Source organism: Nilaparvata lugens, chromosome 9, assembly GCF_014356525.2.
Source record: "Nilaparvata lugens isolate BPH chromosome 9, ASM1435652v1, whole genome shotgun sequence".
Lineage (NCBI taxonomy): Eukaryota > Metazoa > Arthropoda > Insecta > Hemiptera > Delphacidae > Nilaparvata > Nilaparvata lugens.
The window spans coordinates 11,746,748-11,764,483 of NC_052512.1; the positions used below are offsets into that span (position 1 = coordinate 11,746,748).

The window sequence follows — 17,736 nt, forward strand, 5'->3', positions numbered from 1 at the left end:
TATTGTTGATAGAAAAAAACATTTTTTTATAATATCAATTTTTGAGAAAGTTACTCAATTTATCAAAAATTAGCCAAAAATTAACTCAACTAAAGTTTTTATTTGGTAAATTGAGTAACTTTCTCAAAAATTGATATTATAAAAAATGTTTTTTTTTTTTATCAACAATACCATGAAGAATTTATCCTATAGACTAAATATCATGGATTTTTAGAAAATTTTCGTGATCAGAAAAAATGTTTTCCTGAGAAAATTTTTCCATTTTGATAGCTTATTGAAAAAATATCAAATTGAAAAATATCACTAGTAGAAATTCTATTTTCAGCCTTTGCACATGCAGCCTTAATAAATGATAATGCATCAAATGTGTAATTTCTATCCCGTACACGTGTAGTCCTATAATAAGCCAATTAGGTACCTACTTCCTTTGTGATACTATTAGGTAATAGGCTATAGCCTGATGCTATCAGACATTTTGTATTTCAAGGCAACAGCTCTCAACTTGAAATTATTAATGCATCATTGAGTGTAGGCTACAGATAGTCTGCATCCTTCAATACCTGAAAGGTCTGATTCCTAAGCGATGATTCAGCGATTCTAGCCGAGCGGCTATAGCCACTCAGTCACTGATGACTCCAGATGCTAGCGACTGAGCGGATAGAATCTTAAATAGAATAAGGCTGTGCACAAAACTCACACAATAATCTTCCACCGATGACACTCCCCAATGCTCCCCAACCCATCCACTATACACATACAGTAGTAAACTAAGCTTCAAATTTAAATATAAATTATAAATTAAACACTGAATAGTATAAAAATACATTTCCAATGGACGCGACTACCGAAAACTCGTCAAATGAAATGCAACTCACCTGAAATCCGTTGTAGGTCCATGACCCAAACTTCATGAGACAACTTTGTTCATCGAACGGAAAGTAGAGAACGTTTATTTCGCATGACGATTTGTAAATAGCAGGTGGCTTCCAGTAGACTTCTCCGGTGTATTTCAAGGTTGCCTTTGTCATGAGAGTCACTTCGTAGTTGCCATCAGCACTGCAAAACGTCAATTAATCAATCAACACAAATCAAGCGAGATCCGGCAAGAAGAATGGAGAACGTACTCCTACCTTTATGGAACAATAATACTTGGAGGACAGGTGGTGCACCCTCGTCTCAATTCCCTTGCATCTGTTACTAGTATTTTTAATAATCTATATATATATATATATATATATATACTGGTAGTTCTGTGAACAGTAGACCTCGCGCACTTGAAAACCACAGCCTCCCCTAAGGCCTTTTGCACACTGGGCCACCATAGAAGCGCTTCCACGGAAGCGCCACCATCAAAATGTGATAGCATTGCACACTACAGCCACCACCACGCAACCACCACTTGACTCATCACTCCAGTTCACTAGTTAACTCATGATCATTTGAAGAATGAAGAAAGAAGCAGGACTATTGGCTTATGTTGAATAATATATGGTAGTGAATAATGCTCAAGAAAAGTGGTTATATAACTTACCAAATTCATTTTGTTCATTTTCTGTGAGGTTATATTTTTAAATGAAAAGATTTACCAGATCCCTCCAAGAATTCTTCACATCCCGGTCTGCATATAATTTTGAAGACATGTCCCATATAGCTGGTCTGCTTTCAACTTCAAGAATGAATCTTTCTGTATTAAATTGTTCACTAATCATTACGATGACTTTAACAGATAGCTGTACTGAACTTGATTTGAATTAAAACTGAACTGGAGATGATTTTCTGGTGGCTGGTAGCTGGTGGCTCTAGTGTGCAATGACAGATAATACTCAATGGTATGACGTGGTGGCGACACAAAATCGGCGGCTCGAGCCACCACATTCCTGGAAGCTCGGCTGGTGGCTGCTGGCTGGTAGCTGGTGGCTGCTGGCTGCTGGCTGGTGGCTGGTGGCTCTAGTGTGCGGTGACAGATAAGAGACAATGCTACCACGTGGTGGCGCTTCCGTGGAAGGGCTTCCATGGTGGCCCAGTGTGCAAAGGGCCTAATACTGTGTCCATCAGAGTGAATTATGTCATGTCCTTACGTGTCGGTGTCGGTGTAAAGTTATATATAACTATACAATTGAAAAGCAAAACAGAAGAAAATAATATTGCACTTCATTAAATATTCACAACGATTCATTAGTATAACTAATAAAATTGAATGAGAACGATGAGTTGGATTCAGGAAAGTTAGTGCAGTGTTATTAAAAATATGTATATATATACATAGAAAGAAAAATCAATTGAAAAAATGAAGGGTTAGTAGAGCTTAAAAATAATAATTCAATCATCAATTAAGCAGCATAAATTTCACAAGATTTTTTTAATGTATTGTAGCGGTCATATAATTGGGGGGTGGGGGGGGGGTCAAGGAATGGGTTTAGACTATTGTTATATTTAGGTAGGAATTGAAATGGTGAGCGGTTCTGACAACCGGTATTTGAAATAGTATATTAAATCTTGGTCTATTGCATGGAACATGAAAATTTTACGAATTGATGAAATCGCCGGGCAAGCTAGTTGAATTTAAAATTGTGATTGAGTAGGCCTGTAGGTAGGCTATTTCTAATTATACAGAGTGATCAAAACGTCACGCACATTAATACGCACATCACAAGATGAGGAAGTAGTAAAATGTGTTTTACAAATTTTATTTATTATTAGTACATGCAGCCTATACACAAATTACTCTTAAATTGTTACAACAAATGCTCAAAATGGCTTCTTTTTCCAGTAATGCATGCATGAAATCTTCTATCCTGTTTGGATGGTGACACTTTTCTCAGCACTTTGACATTGATGATGTTGATCTGTATCTGTTGTTATGTTCATCTTTAGTTCATCCAGTGTGTGTAGCCTGTTTTTATTAACTCTTCCTTCAAGGTAACCTCGAAATAATTGAGTTTATTTCACCATAATTTTACCTCACTCTGAGGTAAAACTTGTTGCTCTTGAGAAACAACATGCATAAGCTGCGTTGTCATAATATTCATTCTGTTGGTAAGTTTATACATTTTTGAAAATTCAAAAATAATAATAATAAAGTTTTTAAAAGACTTAAAAAAATAATGATAATTGCAAAATTTACCACCATTGAGAAGGTAGCGACATTTTATTCAGTTTTATAGCTGCTTTACAGTATTACTTTCTATCTACATAACACTAATGTAGAAATGAAGCTCATCCGCTATATTTATTCTTATGAACACTCTGTATCTCTTAATGGTAAGTGGTTGATTGGATAAGGATGACTCACTTATTGTAGAGTACAATATCAGGTAGCCATATGTGTTCGGAAGGGACATAAAGCATCTCCACGCCGCCATACTCCTCTGGGTCCCACCGCAGTTTGTAGTCCACCCATTTCTAAAAAATATTGAATTTTTGAATAGAATATCAATCATGCTAGAATTTATTCATAGATCGAAATACATACATAGATGTAGGCCAATATGTTACTTTTATGTAAACCTGTTGTGTATTAGTTGAACGAGCGTTAGCGAGTTCTTACTTTTGACTAACTGAAGGCAAAAGTCGATGCCCATCTGTTTGTATGTTCTACATTAACTTGAGAAAGAATTGATCAATCAGCTTCATATTTTGAACACGTATTCTTTAAACCTTTTTACACAGGACAAGTTTGTTGGACAACAAAATTGACTCACTCCTTCGTCCTTTTTCAGGATATAAAAATATCACTGAAAGTGCATCAGATTTTTTTGTGATTCAGCTGGAATCAATTGCATGCTATTTCTGTGATTTTTCATCCATTGAAAAAACCTGATGCTATTAGGGAGTTATCGCACAGTCGCAGACTGTCCTTCATGCACAGACACATATGATTTCAGCTAAATTTGTTTTGCTAAACGTGTCAAATAAATGTGAGAAGAAGTTACTATTAGTGTTCACTTGATTTTCAATGCAGGTATACTCTCTCATTTCAGTTATAGTAATACGATAGTTAAAGTGCTACCATACGCTGATTAAATAATAATAGTTGAGTACACGTAGCCTATAGTATATACATAATTATGAAATTAGTTCAAGGAACGGAGAAATTGAAAATAAAAAAGAGAAATGAATTGAAAGTGGATTCACTATAATATAATAAAGCAGACATTCAGGATTTAATAATATTATAGCCTTCACATTAATGGTAATAATGTATGTTATGATAATAATAATAATTAGGCTATAATGTATAAGGCTACCATACATGGCATGGTGGAATTGCCAACTCAAACTGGGATATTCATTTCAATTACAAAGAGAGGCTCTACACATAATCGACAATATCAGAGTACAATAATTTTTCTACTAATTTTATTGATAGCCCAAACTCAAATTTCCACTCCTTTAAAAATTATTGAACTCTATCTCTTCACATTGACTTTCATCAATCTTTCTATTATTTAACAATAGCTTGAAGGTGACTTTTGGATTTTCACCTGAGGTGTTTTCTATCAAAATCTATAATATTCTATGATGGAACTATTCATAGAATAGTAATATGATTTATTGAGTTGAACTAAATACATACCTGCTCAACCCACACATTAGTGGTCATAACCTGGTTCTTGAGGTTCTGTGGAGAAAAATTATTCATTCTATTATAAGTGTCAATAATAAATTTTTATCTTTCAATGTTATACTAAATGTAAGTGAACTGTAAATCTCACATTTATATCTAACAGCTTCAAGTTGATCTGAAAATAATAATGTAATAAAAATAATAATAATAATAATAATAATAACTGTAACACTGGGTGACAGTATAATGTAGAGCCTAGAGTTTATACGATGCCAATTGGCGAGACAATTGTCATAAGGCAACTGACTGGCATGAAATTATTGACTTCGTATAAACACTTCAGGCCAATTGTCTTGCCAACTGTCCCGACAATTGGCCCGAAATTCAACTGTCTCCGGGAGTAGACTATGGATAGTCAATATTGGGCCCAGCGAGCCCCCTACCACTCGGAATCTCAGTTGTCGCGACAATTGGCGCCGTGTGAACGGTGTTCACTGTTCAGTAGGCCAGTAGCGCTGTCTGCTTGGTTTTGCCAGTTCAGCTGTTTAGTCACAACAGATGACGAGAACTCGGCCATTTTTAGCTGTCAACTGACGTGCCATTAGTTGGCCACGTATAAACATCTGGCCTGACCCCCGACAATCCGCAACCACGAGATGACAATTGTTCAAACCAACAACTGTCTCGCCAATTGGCATCGTATAAACTAGGCTTATGAGTGACAAAATGCTCACTTCCCAATATTGAAATCAAATAAAATTAAGCCGTAGTATGATGACGTTTACTGAAGGATGCAATACTAGGTGAACTGAACCAATGAGGGAATAATTCGACGAAAATTCTATTGTGTCTTTCATGATGGTAAACTAATAGACCTACAGTGAGATTCATGTTATAGCCTAATATCTTCGAGTAAAACACAGAAAAATTCATTCTGTCATACTTCTCTATTTTTTAATACCCACTTCAATTCCTAATACTTCAAATCAAATCAAATTTATTCCCATTCAAAATACATTTCACAAACATAAATATAAATAACAATTTTATGGAAAAATCAGCATCCGCAAAGGAAAAATCTGAGCGCGGATGCGAGTTGTGCTATTTCATAAAACTAAAATACAATATTCACTAGAAATTCAATTAGAAATATGAAAACTAGAACGAAAGTAGAAGGAGCAAAAAGTACAGTATTACATGGACAATCCTCTCGAAAAATTCACTTAGCCTAACATTCAATCAGAAAGTTAAAAACTGAATACAGAACAAAAAATAAACATTACATTGACATCCTCTAAATATGAAAAAAAAATCACTTGATGATATTAACAATTCCAACATCAAGAACATCCCTTTATTTTTAATTGCAATTGTTATATTAATTAATTAATAATCGATATTTGAATTGCATACTTCAAACAATAGTATCAATAATTTAGACAAAAAAATGGAGTACGACCAAAATATGAATAACAAAAGAAACCTATTGAAAAATTGCTCCAGGTAGGCCTACAGTAATTTTATTACTATTATTTATGTTTTATTTTGTGTGATTATTTCTGTTTTGATTATTACTATTGGTTTTTTAAAAACCAATACTTGAAAACTTGATACGGTACTCAATTATGAATAATTCTATAGCAATGGTACAAAATATCCCACGGCGTGGGTTAGCGTGGTTTCGTTGATTAGCGTGGGTCTACTTTGCGGCGGGCCTGAATGTGTTTGTTTTCACCAGTATCCACTCACCATTTCAATAAGCTGCGAAAGTTTTAGTCCAAGCCAAACAGTCAATGTTTCTGTATTGTTGACAACGGGCCTTATCAGGCGGTTGTAGTTACTGAGAAGGTCATCGTAGAGCCTTTTAGCATCCGGATTGGCTTCTATCTGTTTCATAGCTGTGAAAATAGAACATGAACCAATATAGAATCAATCAGAATAGATATTCAATGAAAGGAGCATAGAATCCACTGATATTTCAGTAGTGTTATAAATATATAGGCTACTACATAGAGGCTACTCTCACTATATTATAATTTTTAGAAATTCTATATTGATATTTTTGGTAATTTAGTAAGTGTGGAGCCTCAACAATAATAGACCAGATATTCTGAGTGAAGGTAAAAAGAATAAAATAGAATAGGATACATCTGGATTCCTATGTACTGTCAGTGACTGCTGGTACAGTAGGAATATTATTCCCTATAAGTGAGTACAGTATGAATAGTTCATTTCAATTCAATTCAATTCAATTTATTAAAAACACACAATACAAAACAAAACAAAATTACAAAGAATTATGAAACAAATAAAACACAATAAAATGTTACAAATATAAAAAACCATGTGCTTTGTAGTTGGGTGTGTTGGAGAAGAGAAAAAAAGAGAGGAAGATACCTAGCCAACTATGGTTTCCCATGTAGGCAAAGAAGAGAAGAGAAGTAATGAGGGAAAAAGGTAAGGGAGAAATGCGGGGAAGGGAGAAAACAGAGGAATAGGTACTCAAAATAAAGGTAAGCGAGTCCACTGAAAAATGAAAAAACAATGCTGGAGCAGAAATCTCGAGTCATATATATCTAAATGGAAGAAGAAATTACTGTATGTCCAGTTTTTTATATCCAGTTTAATTTTTCCGCTGGTCTTATTGTCCATGAGAAAGTGATTTGGAATGAGGTTTATTATTTTAGTACCTATGTAAATTAACTGCCTCCTTATACATTCAATATTAGTGTTATAGGTTACATATTTGTTAGCAGTGGCCCTTAGATAGTGTAAGTTCCATTTACGAACTTACGGAAATAATATTCTGACTGTATCGGTCACTTTAACAGTCACTGATATAAAGGAATCTAAGCTTTATCCGATAGTCTGGGAACGTAGGCCTACTGGGAAGTGGAGAAAAGTCTATATAACCTGGCGGAAGTTCATTAAGGCTGTGCAAAGGCTAAAATTAAACTTTCTACTCGTGATATTTTTCAAAGTTTTTCGATTTGTATATCATCAAGCTATCAAAATGAAAATTTTTTCTCAGGATTTTTTTTTCTGATCATTATTTTTTGGGATATGAGCGCCCGAAGATTACATTTTTGGGATAGAACATTTCAAATTCGGTAAGAGATAAATCCATGAGATTCAGAGGATAGATTTTTCATGGTATTGTTGATCTAGTAAAACAAAAATTTTCTGAAAATATCAATTTTCAAGATAGGTATTCAATTTACTAAAAATAACCAAAAATAACTTTTAGTTGAGTATGAATAGCTTTTGTTTTAGTAGCTTTTTCAAAAATTTATGTTTCCAGAAAATTTTTGTTTTACTAGAACAACTATACCATGAAGAACAACTATACCATCCTCTAAATCTCATAGATTTACCTCTTACCGAATTTGGAATTTTCTCTCTCAAAAATTTAAACTTTAGGTGCTCAAAAAGTAATGATCGGAATGAAAATGTTTTTTTCTGAAAAAAACCTTTTTCATTTTGATAGCTTAATGATATACAAATCGAAAAACTTAGAAAAATATCACGAGTAGAAAGTTTATTTTTAGCCTTTGCACAGCCTTAATTTTGAATTCCATCACGAACTGTCATTATTAATTTACATAAATTGATTTAAATTACTAAATTTTCATAAAACAGTGACTAATAGCAGTATTCTCTTTAAACTTCCAACGAGATTTTTCTTTCAAATTCAATAATTCACGGTATATTCATAAAAAAACATACCGTATATTGACAAAATGATATAGTGTAACAATAATAAATATAAAGAATATACCCCTGCGTGGATGACTTGTCTGTGTGCAGGGAGGAGTCGAACTAAATCAGACAGTTAAGTACACTGCTTTGAATCAAGGAAATTATTATAGCCTACTTGAACATAGCTTGGAATTGGAAGTAAAATATTTATAAGATTGCAGTAGGCTGTAAACATACAAATGATAATTAATTTCAGCTCAACGGCGCTTATAAGGGTTTCACTCGGAAGTCATAACTTCATTTTAATATTGTATGGGGAAAAAATAAGAAATCATCAAAGATCTACTGCTTGATTATTTTTTGTAGCAGGATATAACATTACTTTGAATCTGAAAGTGTTGAGAAATAGATATAGAAATGCTTGATAAAGGAATATGTATGATATTCTATTTGGTCACTATAAAGACAGCAATTGTTTCGTTGCCAAAATTAATGTTCAGCATGTGTGTCACAGTTACAAAATTATGAAACACATAGGCTACTAAAATATATCATTCTGAAAGGTTGTATTCATTGAAATTATCTATATCAAAATAATATAGATATAGATTCTTATGCAAATGTTGCCTAAGAATAATAAGAAAGTGTGTCAGCTTGTGATGCCTTTATCCTGGGCCTACCTATAAATTTAATAGAGCATACAACATTTTTTCAAGTATAGCTTATATTATATAGGCAATAATACATCAAGAGTATAGTCAATAATGATCTCATGTGAATAACCAGCCTACTATAGGTAAGTTAGGTACTTATTTGCTATATGTGATGTCCAATTATTTAATATTAATAAATATTAATATAATATTAATATTAATATTATTTAATATTAATACAATTATTTATTATTTTATAATATAGGTAGGTACCTACCTATTTGATTAAGGCTGTTTGGTACACCTTTTTATATTTATTCAAATTGGATAATCTTTTTCAATATAATTGTTAAGATCGTTAAAAAAATGAGAAAATAAATAAGTGACAACTGAAATTTTTAAGTGGTCTAATATTATAAGCGAGTTATGGATTGTTGAAGTGCTAAACTCCGTTTTCTTTCCAGATCATAAACGGTTTCGAATTTCGCATTGGAGTTTTTTTAATACATTCAAAATATCATTGGCTTTGTTCTAATATGCGTTTATTAATGCCAAAATAAACATAACTTATCGAATTTACAAAAAATGTTACTTTTTTATTTATGAACGGTATGTGGAATAAAATGTTTTAGTTTGGAAAGATACATTTTTTTTAATTTTTAAGAGAAGTTCTAATAATATAGTCGAAACCGTTTATGATCTGGAAAGAAAACGGAATCTGGAATGTTAGCACTTCAACAACCCATAACTCGCTTATTAGACTACTTAAAAATTTCAGTTGCCACTCTTTATCTCACTCTTATAATGATCTCTTAACAAAATTATTATTATATTGAGAAATATTATCCAATTTGAATAATAAAAAAAGTGTACCGAACATCCTTAAGCATTATTGATGCTGCTATCCTTGTCTATCAAATTCATCACAGCATAAATATAGCGCTATCCTTTTCTAGTTTTCCAGCTCCACAACGTTGTCAGATCGTTTTTAACAAATAGAAATATAATAATCAATAACGATATTTCTATCTTCAAACTCACAAACCTGAGGCACTCCGAAAGTGAATACAGCCTATAGGACTACCCTACCTACAAAAAACATTTCTGTATAAAAAGAGAGAGTGACAATATGATATAGGCCCATTATGTTCAATGAACCTGAAAATGTAAAAGATGTCTTTGATTGAAACCATGAATACAAAATATTATCTCAATCCTGAAATAATCTGTAGGCTACTCAAAACTATTCACTTACCTTGAGAAGACGGGCAGCTAAGCATAACAGCCAAAATAAATTCGAATATGTATTTTAAGAGATGCATTTTCATTTCAGGAGGATTCCAACTAATGCAACTCTAAATCTACACACATTTCATTATTATTCAAGTTGATTCTACTACCGTAATGCTAGAGTTTATTCCATCGAAATAGACCTTCTCTGCAGCATCCCTGTTTAGAGAAGGGATGACAGACCGATCGTTATTTTGGTCCAGCGTGCAGCCATTCTGCTAAACTTACCCCTCTAGCCCTGAATAATAGTGGAACCAATTATCCTTCTCAAAATATCTGTGTCTTCCTCACAAGGATGATTTTTATCTTTAAAATCACTATTTCAAACTTACATCAAACATAGTTGGTATTGTAGCCTGAAAAACAAACAGGCTTTTCCCCTTATCAATATTGAAATCAACTTTGAATTACGCGCTAGAAAACCATGACCTTCTACGCTACATTCGACCTACGTCACCACAGAATATATTATTGTATTCTGTAACAATACGACCTCCTCCATCAGAGTCCTTCTCAGACTAGTCATTGAAAATTTTCCGTCGTGTTGTTTAACCGTTTTTGATAATATTTGAAAGCTTGTCTACATGCAGAGCTACAGTTGAGCATTAACTATGAGCTGGAATGATACTCTTTCTTTGACAACGTTCCCAGATTTGATATTGAATATCAATGAGAAATTTTCTTAGTTATTTCTCAGATCAATATAATTATAATGAATCACATTATAACAAATGAGACTTGATATGGATTTAATCCAGTTTGAAATAAAATTTAGTTTAAAACTGTCACTGTGCAAACGGTCATTGGTCAAGTAAGTTTTGAGATTTAACATCATCATTTAATGGAGAAAATGTGCTAGTTTACAAAAATAGTTCCTCCTCTTATTGAATTTTTCTTTGGCATGTTTCATTGTAGCACCGGTTGGATTTCTTACCTGGAAAATGATAAAAATTGTGGATAAAGTATTGTATGATAACTTAAAATATTGTAAAAAAATTTACTGGTGACAGAGGTTTATGTAAGTTATTTATTTATTATTTTTATGTTATATATTTGCTGTATAATTGGTTAGGTACTTTGAGTAATTTTATATTTTGTTTATTTTTTTTTGTTTTCCACTATTACTCTATTCCTGTTTGTGTGAAATTGACAAAGACTCATTCCTCTTTTTCTTAAGTGGTGACAGAGGTTTATGTAAGTTATTTATTTATTATTTTTATGTTATATATTTGCTGTATAATTGGTTAGGTACTTTGAGTAATTTTATATTTTGTTTATTTTTTTTTGTTTTCCACTATTACTCTATTCCTGTTTGTGTGAAATTGACAAAGACTCATTCCTCTTTTTCTTAAGTGGTGACAGAGGTTTATGTAAGTTATTTATTTATTATTTTTATGTTATATATTTGCTGTATAATTGGTTAGGTACTTTGAGTAATTTTATATTTTGTTTATTTTTTTTTGTTTTCCACTATTAATAAATTCATTAAACAGACAATAACTCAGAGCACAAATTATACAAGCATCAGCCAGCCATGTTTTCAGAAGAAGGTCCAACAGGAAAAAAAAAAGTTGCCAGTCACGAAAGACAACGCCCTGTTCAATATCGATCTTTACAGACACGTCAACACAAAATTATAACTTATAAGTTTAGAATTCACATTCTACATCTGTTCTCAATAAAACTTTAATTTGAAAATGTTATTTTAAATTTTTATACATATATTCTATTTCAAATAAACGATTTATTTAATAATTTGTTAACCCTACCTCGGTGACATTATGGAACAATGCAACAAACATTTACGATAATAAATTCTCCGTCAAAAATTTGTCCGTCTATTGATAACTCTGACATTTACTATAAAGTTCCATAGATCTCGAATTGAAGATTCGATTTAAATGTGAGAAGAAAAATGTAATATTACAAATACCCCCCTCTTGACATAAAAAAAATTTTACTGTTTGAAAATTTAAAGAAAAATTTACATTGACCCTAATGAAAATTGTTGAAATTTAAATTTGAGAACAGTAACAATTTTTTCTAGAAAAACATTACATGTCATCCAAAATATTGAAAATTATTATAAAAATTCATCAATAGCGTTTGTTATATGTTTCCAAACAATATCTCAAAATATAGAATATCAATATTACTTTTGATTTAGCTTTATAATTTAAGAAAAATATCTCAACAGAAAGTTTAATATGTAAAGAATAGTTTTTTGAAATTGCACATAAATTTAATAGATAGAAAAATTTAATTTTTATTGCATAAAAAAAATTTTAGTATGTTGAATAAAAAAATTATTATTATTATTATTATTTTTTTTTTTTTTAATGAATTGATGAATTGTTACATTTAATTTTCACATAAAATTTCAATAAATCAAAAAATGTTCATTTCTTTCACTATTTACGCAGTTGATTTTATTGATGCACATTTTGGAAAACAGTCCGTTAAGGCACTCAGTATGATTTTCAGTTAAGTGTGACTCCAATGTGATGACGTTAAGTGTTGGGCTGATCTGGATGCACGTAGTGTTGGGCTGATACTTGTAGTCGACTGCTGCATACCAAACTCGATACAGGTGACATCTCTGTTAGCATTTCTTCATGTTTGTAGTAGACGGCTGCATTCCAAACTTGATACCGGTGACATCTCAGTTAGCATTGCTTCATGTTTGTAGTAGACGGCTGCATTCCAAATTCAATACAGAGTCACATAAATTTTGTATCATATTTGTAATTATACAATGTACATTTCAGGCTTGAAATGACAATGTAATTTTTTTTTTTGGAAAAGAGATAGACGCTGCATACAGGATTAATTTAGGTGAGGATTAATTTAGGTAAGGTTTGGTTTTTTGATATTTTCAGCTTTCAAGGTTTAGAGTTCTGCATACAGGAATAATTTAGGAGAGGATTTTTTGAATCAATTCTTTCATGATACTGTGACTGTTCTTCTGAATTCAAAGTTGTGAATGTGAACATGGATGGCAATTACCTCCAGGTAATGCAGTAGTGTTGAAGTTTGAGATACAGAGTCAGCAATAAGCATTGGCATTGCTATTTTGCGTATGCTTTGGTGTCGGCTTTGGCATCGGCGTTGATATTGGCATTGGCGCAGGCATTGGTGTAGCTATTGGCATTGATTTTTTGTTGTTGGCATTGGCGCAGATTTTGGCATTGGTGTAGCTATTGGCGTTGACATTGGCGTTGACATTAGCGTAGTTATTGGTTTAGGCCGCAGCGTAGATTTAGGCGTAGATATGTCACACTAGTTTGAAAATCACCCAAATGTTCTTAACACTCTTCATGGCGTTCACTTGTTACTGATTTCGAGATTCACATGATAACTATTTCAATGTTAATGTCTGTGCTGTACCTGTTATCTTAAAATGCTTATAAACTAAAAAGAAAAACTTTGATTAGGCTATCAATACAATCTAATACACATAAAAATTATTTTAAGTATCTATGAAATTGAAATTTGTTAACATCTTATTATACAGTCAGCAATACATAAATTGTGAAATATGGACATATCAATGATAAATTTAAAAAAAAAATCATTCATTTTCATCTATTCACTGTTCAAATATCAACATTTTAATCCATTCTTCAAAATAGAAATATAATTTCATAACACCCTGTATCATTATCAAAATTGTAAAAAACAAACATCATAACAACACAACAAAATTTAATTTCAATACATATTTCAATAATTTCAGACATTGGTCTTCTATTCAATCATTTCATAATATATTTGCATTTCATTATTATTTAATATAACATTTCATTTATAGCATGTTCATTTCACATTTATGATTTATCATTCAGGGTTTCAAAATTATTTAGTTTTAATTTTGTTCAAAAATTGTATAAAAAGCAAATTATTTAATATTGTTAATCATCGTTTGCTGGATACTACAGTTTATTTCGACTTTTCAATGTTCTAAACACAAACTACATTTCATGACAAAACTTTACTATCAAACATTAAACAAGAAACCATTCAAAACATCAATAATATTTTGCTTCAAAGGCAAACTATATTCATAAGTAATCATCATTTTGCATCTATGGCAATCAACATTATTAATCATTATTTGCATCTATGGCAATCAACATAAGTAATCAACTCAAAAATATTATCTCATTACTGCCTCTCTAAGTCATAACCTCTGTTATTCCTTCTTTAGGCAATAATGGGTTTCCATCTCAAAAAAAACAATCACATACCAGCAAAATTCTAATCAACAAACCCCACTAAAAATTCTACATACACTCCAGCATCCATTTCAAACGATAATCAATCATATCAAAATTTATAGAACAAACAGTTTTAAAATTTAAAAAAAAATATCAATTACAAAACACTTTAGAAAAATTTTAGCCTTTAACTCATTTCAATTGATAATATAACACAACGTTTTAAATTAAACCAATTATTTTTTAAAATAATTTAAAATTTAAAGACTGTATAATAAGTATAAACATTTCAAGATTATAATACAAAGATGATCAAGATGAATACTGGGTAAATAAGTTCCCTAAAAAATACAAACAAGAGAAAAAGAAAACTGGGTAAATAAATTCCCTAAAACAATACAAAGAAGAGAAAGATTAATTAGAGCCTATCCTACATGTCAGTACTGAACTTTCATGAGGAAGTATATTTAATAAAATATACTACTATGGAATTTTGTAAATTCCAAGTATGACTCTAATTTGTTATAATTGTGAGCTATCACTCCCACAAAAACAACTGGTGAAGGAAAAAATATGTTGACTATTGTGACTGGGTGGAAAGTTCCTAGATGTCTGTAAGGCAATGTGATAGCAGACTCTAGTATCGGACCACAAAAACAAAAGTATGCAAAAGGTTTTACAAACATTTGTTGTTGCAGTCATAAGGTTTTTATATCGCAAACAAGTAGGTCAGATAATCGAGTCCAGCCATATGTGGTTCACGCCCACACCTCTAAAAGAATCACACCTACTTGTCTACCAAAAATCCAAAGTATTGGACAGCAAAGAAAAAAATAAAATGCAAAATGGGTTAAAAGCCCAGAAGAAAACTATAACCTAATTACATATGGCTTATGGCACAATATGCAATGAAAGATGAGAACATGGGACATAATTGCTCTGAAAAACCTAACTACCTAATATGATACCTAAAAAAAAAATAGACATGATTAAAATATGTAATACATGATGAAAAAATATACCGCAAGCAAACAATTATTTACACTACAATGGATAGATTTTAGAAAAGTTAAGTTTTATCAACAATTTAAAGATTAGGAAAATAAGCTACTATTTCAACTTCTAATATTATTTCAGAAAAAATACAAATTTAAATGACTATGGACAAGATTGGTTAAGATATGCATCATAGAAGAATTTACTGAATATTACACAAAGACAGGAAAGAATCGAAAATTGAAAAGATTAAGGGCCAAGAAAATAGGCTACAGGAAAGAAAAAGACACAATTATGGACTCTTACCATACACTGTGTAGCGATTATGCTATTCTGAATCCCGGCATAACACAGGATTCCTAATCATTGTGTGCTGGGGAATACCCTTTCATCATGTGACTCACTGTCATCATCTTGTAAATAAGCAACTTGAAACAACCTTTGAATACTAATACATCAATGGAAACTTTGCGTTTTGTTTTCTTCAATAGCATGATATTATTCATGGGTTCATTAGTTTCAACCAAGCAGTTTTGCCTACAAAAGTTCGTCATGTTCACTTGAAAATGCATTGCATACACCTTTTCAATTTTCAGTTGAAAGTTGAACTCATCAACTTGACTCAAAGCAAGATTCATTTTGATTACATTTTTCCTAACCTCTACAGAAACCTGTCTCATGTAATCATTCATTTTGTTTACAATCTTCCTAACTTTTGATGTAGTAATCTGATCCATAGAAACATTTGATTTGTTTACTGTTTTCAAAAATTTATGTTTCCAGAAAATTTTTGTTTTACTAGAACAACTATACCATGAAGAACAACTATACCATCCTCTAAATCTCATAAATTTATCTCTTACCGAATTTGGAATGTTCTCTCTCTTAAATTTAAACTTTAGGTGCTCGAAAAGTAATGATCGGAAAGAAAATGTTTTTTCTGAAAAAAAAACTTTTTTCATTTTTATTGCTTAATGATATACAAATCGAAAAACTTAGAAGAATATCACGAGTAGAAAGTTTATTTTTAGCCTTTGCACAGCCTTAATTTTGAATTCCATCACGAACTGTCATTATTAATTTACGCATGAATTGATTTAAATTACTAAATTTTCATAAAACAGTGACTAATAGCAGTATTCTCTTTAAACTTCCAACGAGATTTTTCTTTCAAATTCAATAATTCACGGTATATTCATAAAAAAAACATACCGTATATTGACAAAATGATATAGTGTAACAATAATAAATATAAAGAATATACCCCTGCGTGGATGACTTGTCTGTGTGCAGGGAGGAGTCGAACTAAATCAGACAGTTAAGTACACTGCTTTGAATCAAGGAAATTATTATAGCCTACTTGAACATAGCTTGGAATTGGAAGTAAAATATTTATAAGATTGCAGTAGGCTGTAAACATACAAATGATAATTAATTTCAGCTCAACGGCGCTTATAAGGGTTTCACTCGGAAGTCATAACTTCATTTTAATATTGTATGGGGAAAAAATAAGAAATCATCAAAGATCTACTGCTTGATTATTTTTTGTAGCAGGATATAACATTACTTTGAATCTGAAAGTGTTGAGAAATAGATATAGAAATGCTTGATAAAGGAATATGTATGATATTCTATTTGGTCACTATAAAGACAGCAATTGTTTCGTTGCCAAAATTAATGTTCAGCATGTGTGTCACAGTTACAAAATTATGAAACACATAGGCTACTAAAATATATCATTCTGAAAGGTTGTATTCATTGAAATTATCTATATCAAAATAAATAGATATAGATTCTTATGCAAATGTTGCCTAAGAATAATAAGAAAGTGTGTCAGCTTGTGATGCCTTTATCCTGGGCCTACCTATAAATTTAATAGAGCATACAACATTTTTTCAAGTATAGCTTATATTATATAGGCAATAATACATCAAGAGTATAGTCAATAATGATCTCATGTGAATAACCAGCCTACTATAGGTAAGTTAGGTACTTATTTGCTATATGTGATGTCCAATTATTTAATATTAATAAATATTAATATAATATTAATATTAATATTATTTAATATAATACAATTATTTATTATTTTATAATATAGGTAGGTACCTACCTATTTGATTAAGGCTGTTTGGTACACCTTTTTATATTTATTTAAATTGGATAATCTTTTTCAATATAATTGTTAAGATCGTTAAAAAAATGAGAAAATAAATAAGTGACAACTGAAATTTTTAAGTGGTCTAATATTATAAGCGAGTTATGGATTGTTGAAGTGCTAAACTCCGTTTTCTTTCCAGATCATAAACGGTTT

The 17,736-nt window shown here is 31.2% G+C and overlaps 1 protein-coding gene across 1 annotated transcript in view; it reads right to left on the reverse strand.

The window, feature by feature from the left end:
• LOC111053264 (acetylcholine receptor subunit beta-like 2) overlaps positions 1 to 10,555 on the reverse strand; it is a 28,808-nt gene extending 18,253 nt beyond the window's left edge. Inside the window, exons 1-5 of the mRNA XM_039435487.1 lie at positions 10,175 to 10,555; positions 6,317 to 6,465; positions 4,577 to 4,621; positions 3,293 to 3,402; positions 876 to 1,056 (exon numbers count right to left, since the gene is read on the reverse strand). Of these exons, the coding sequence (XP_039291421.1) occupies positions 876 to 1,056; positions 3,293 to 3,402; positions 4,577 to 4,621; positions 6,317 to 6,465; positions 10,175 to 10,247 (558 nt within the window). The 5' untranslated portion in view covers positions 10,248 to 10,555. The remainder of the gene's footprint in view (positions 1 to 875; positions 1,057 to 3,292; positions 3,403 to 4,576; positions 4,622 to 6,316; positions 6,466 to 10,174) is intronic.
• Positions 10,556 to 17,736: the final 7,181 nt, after the last annotated feature.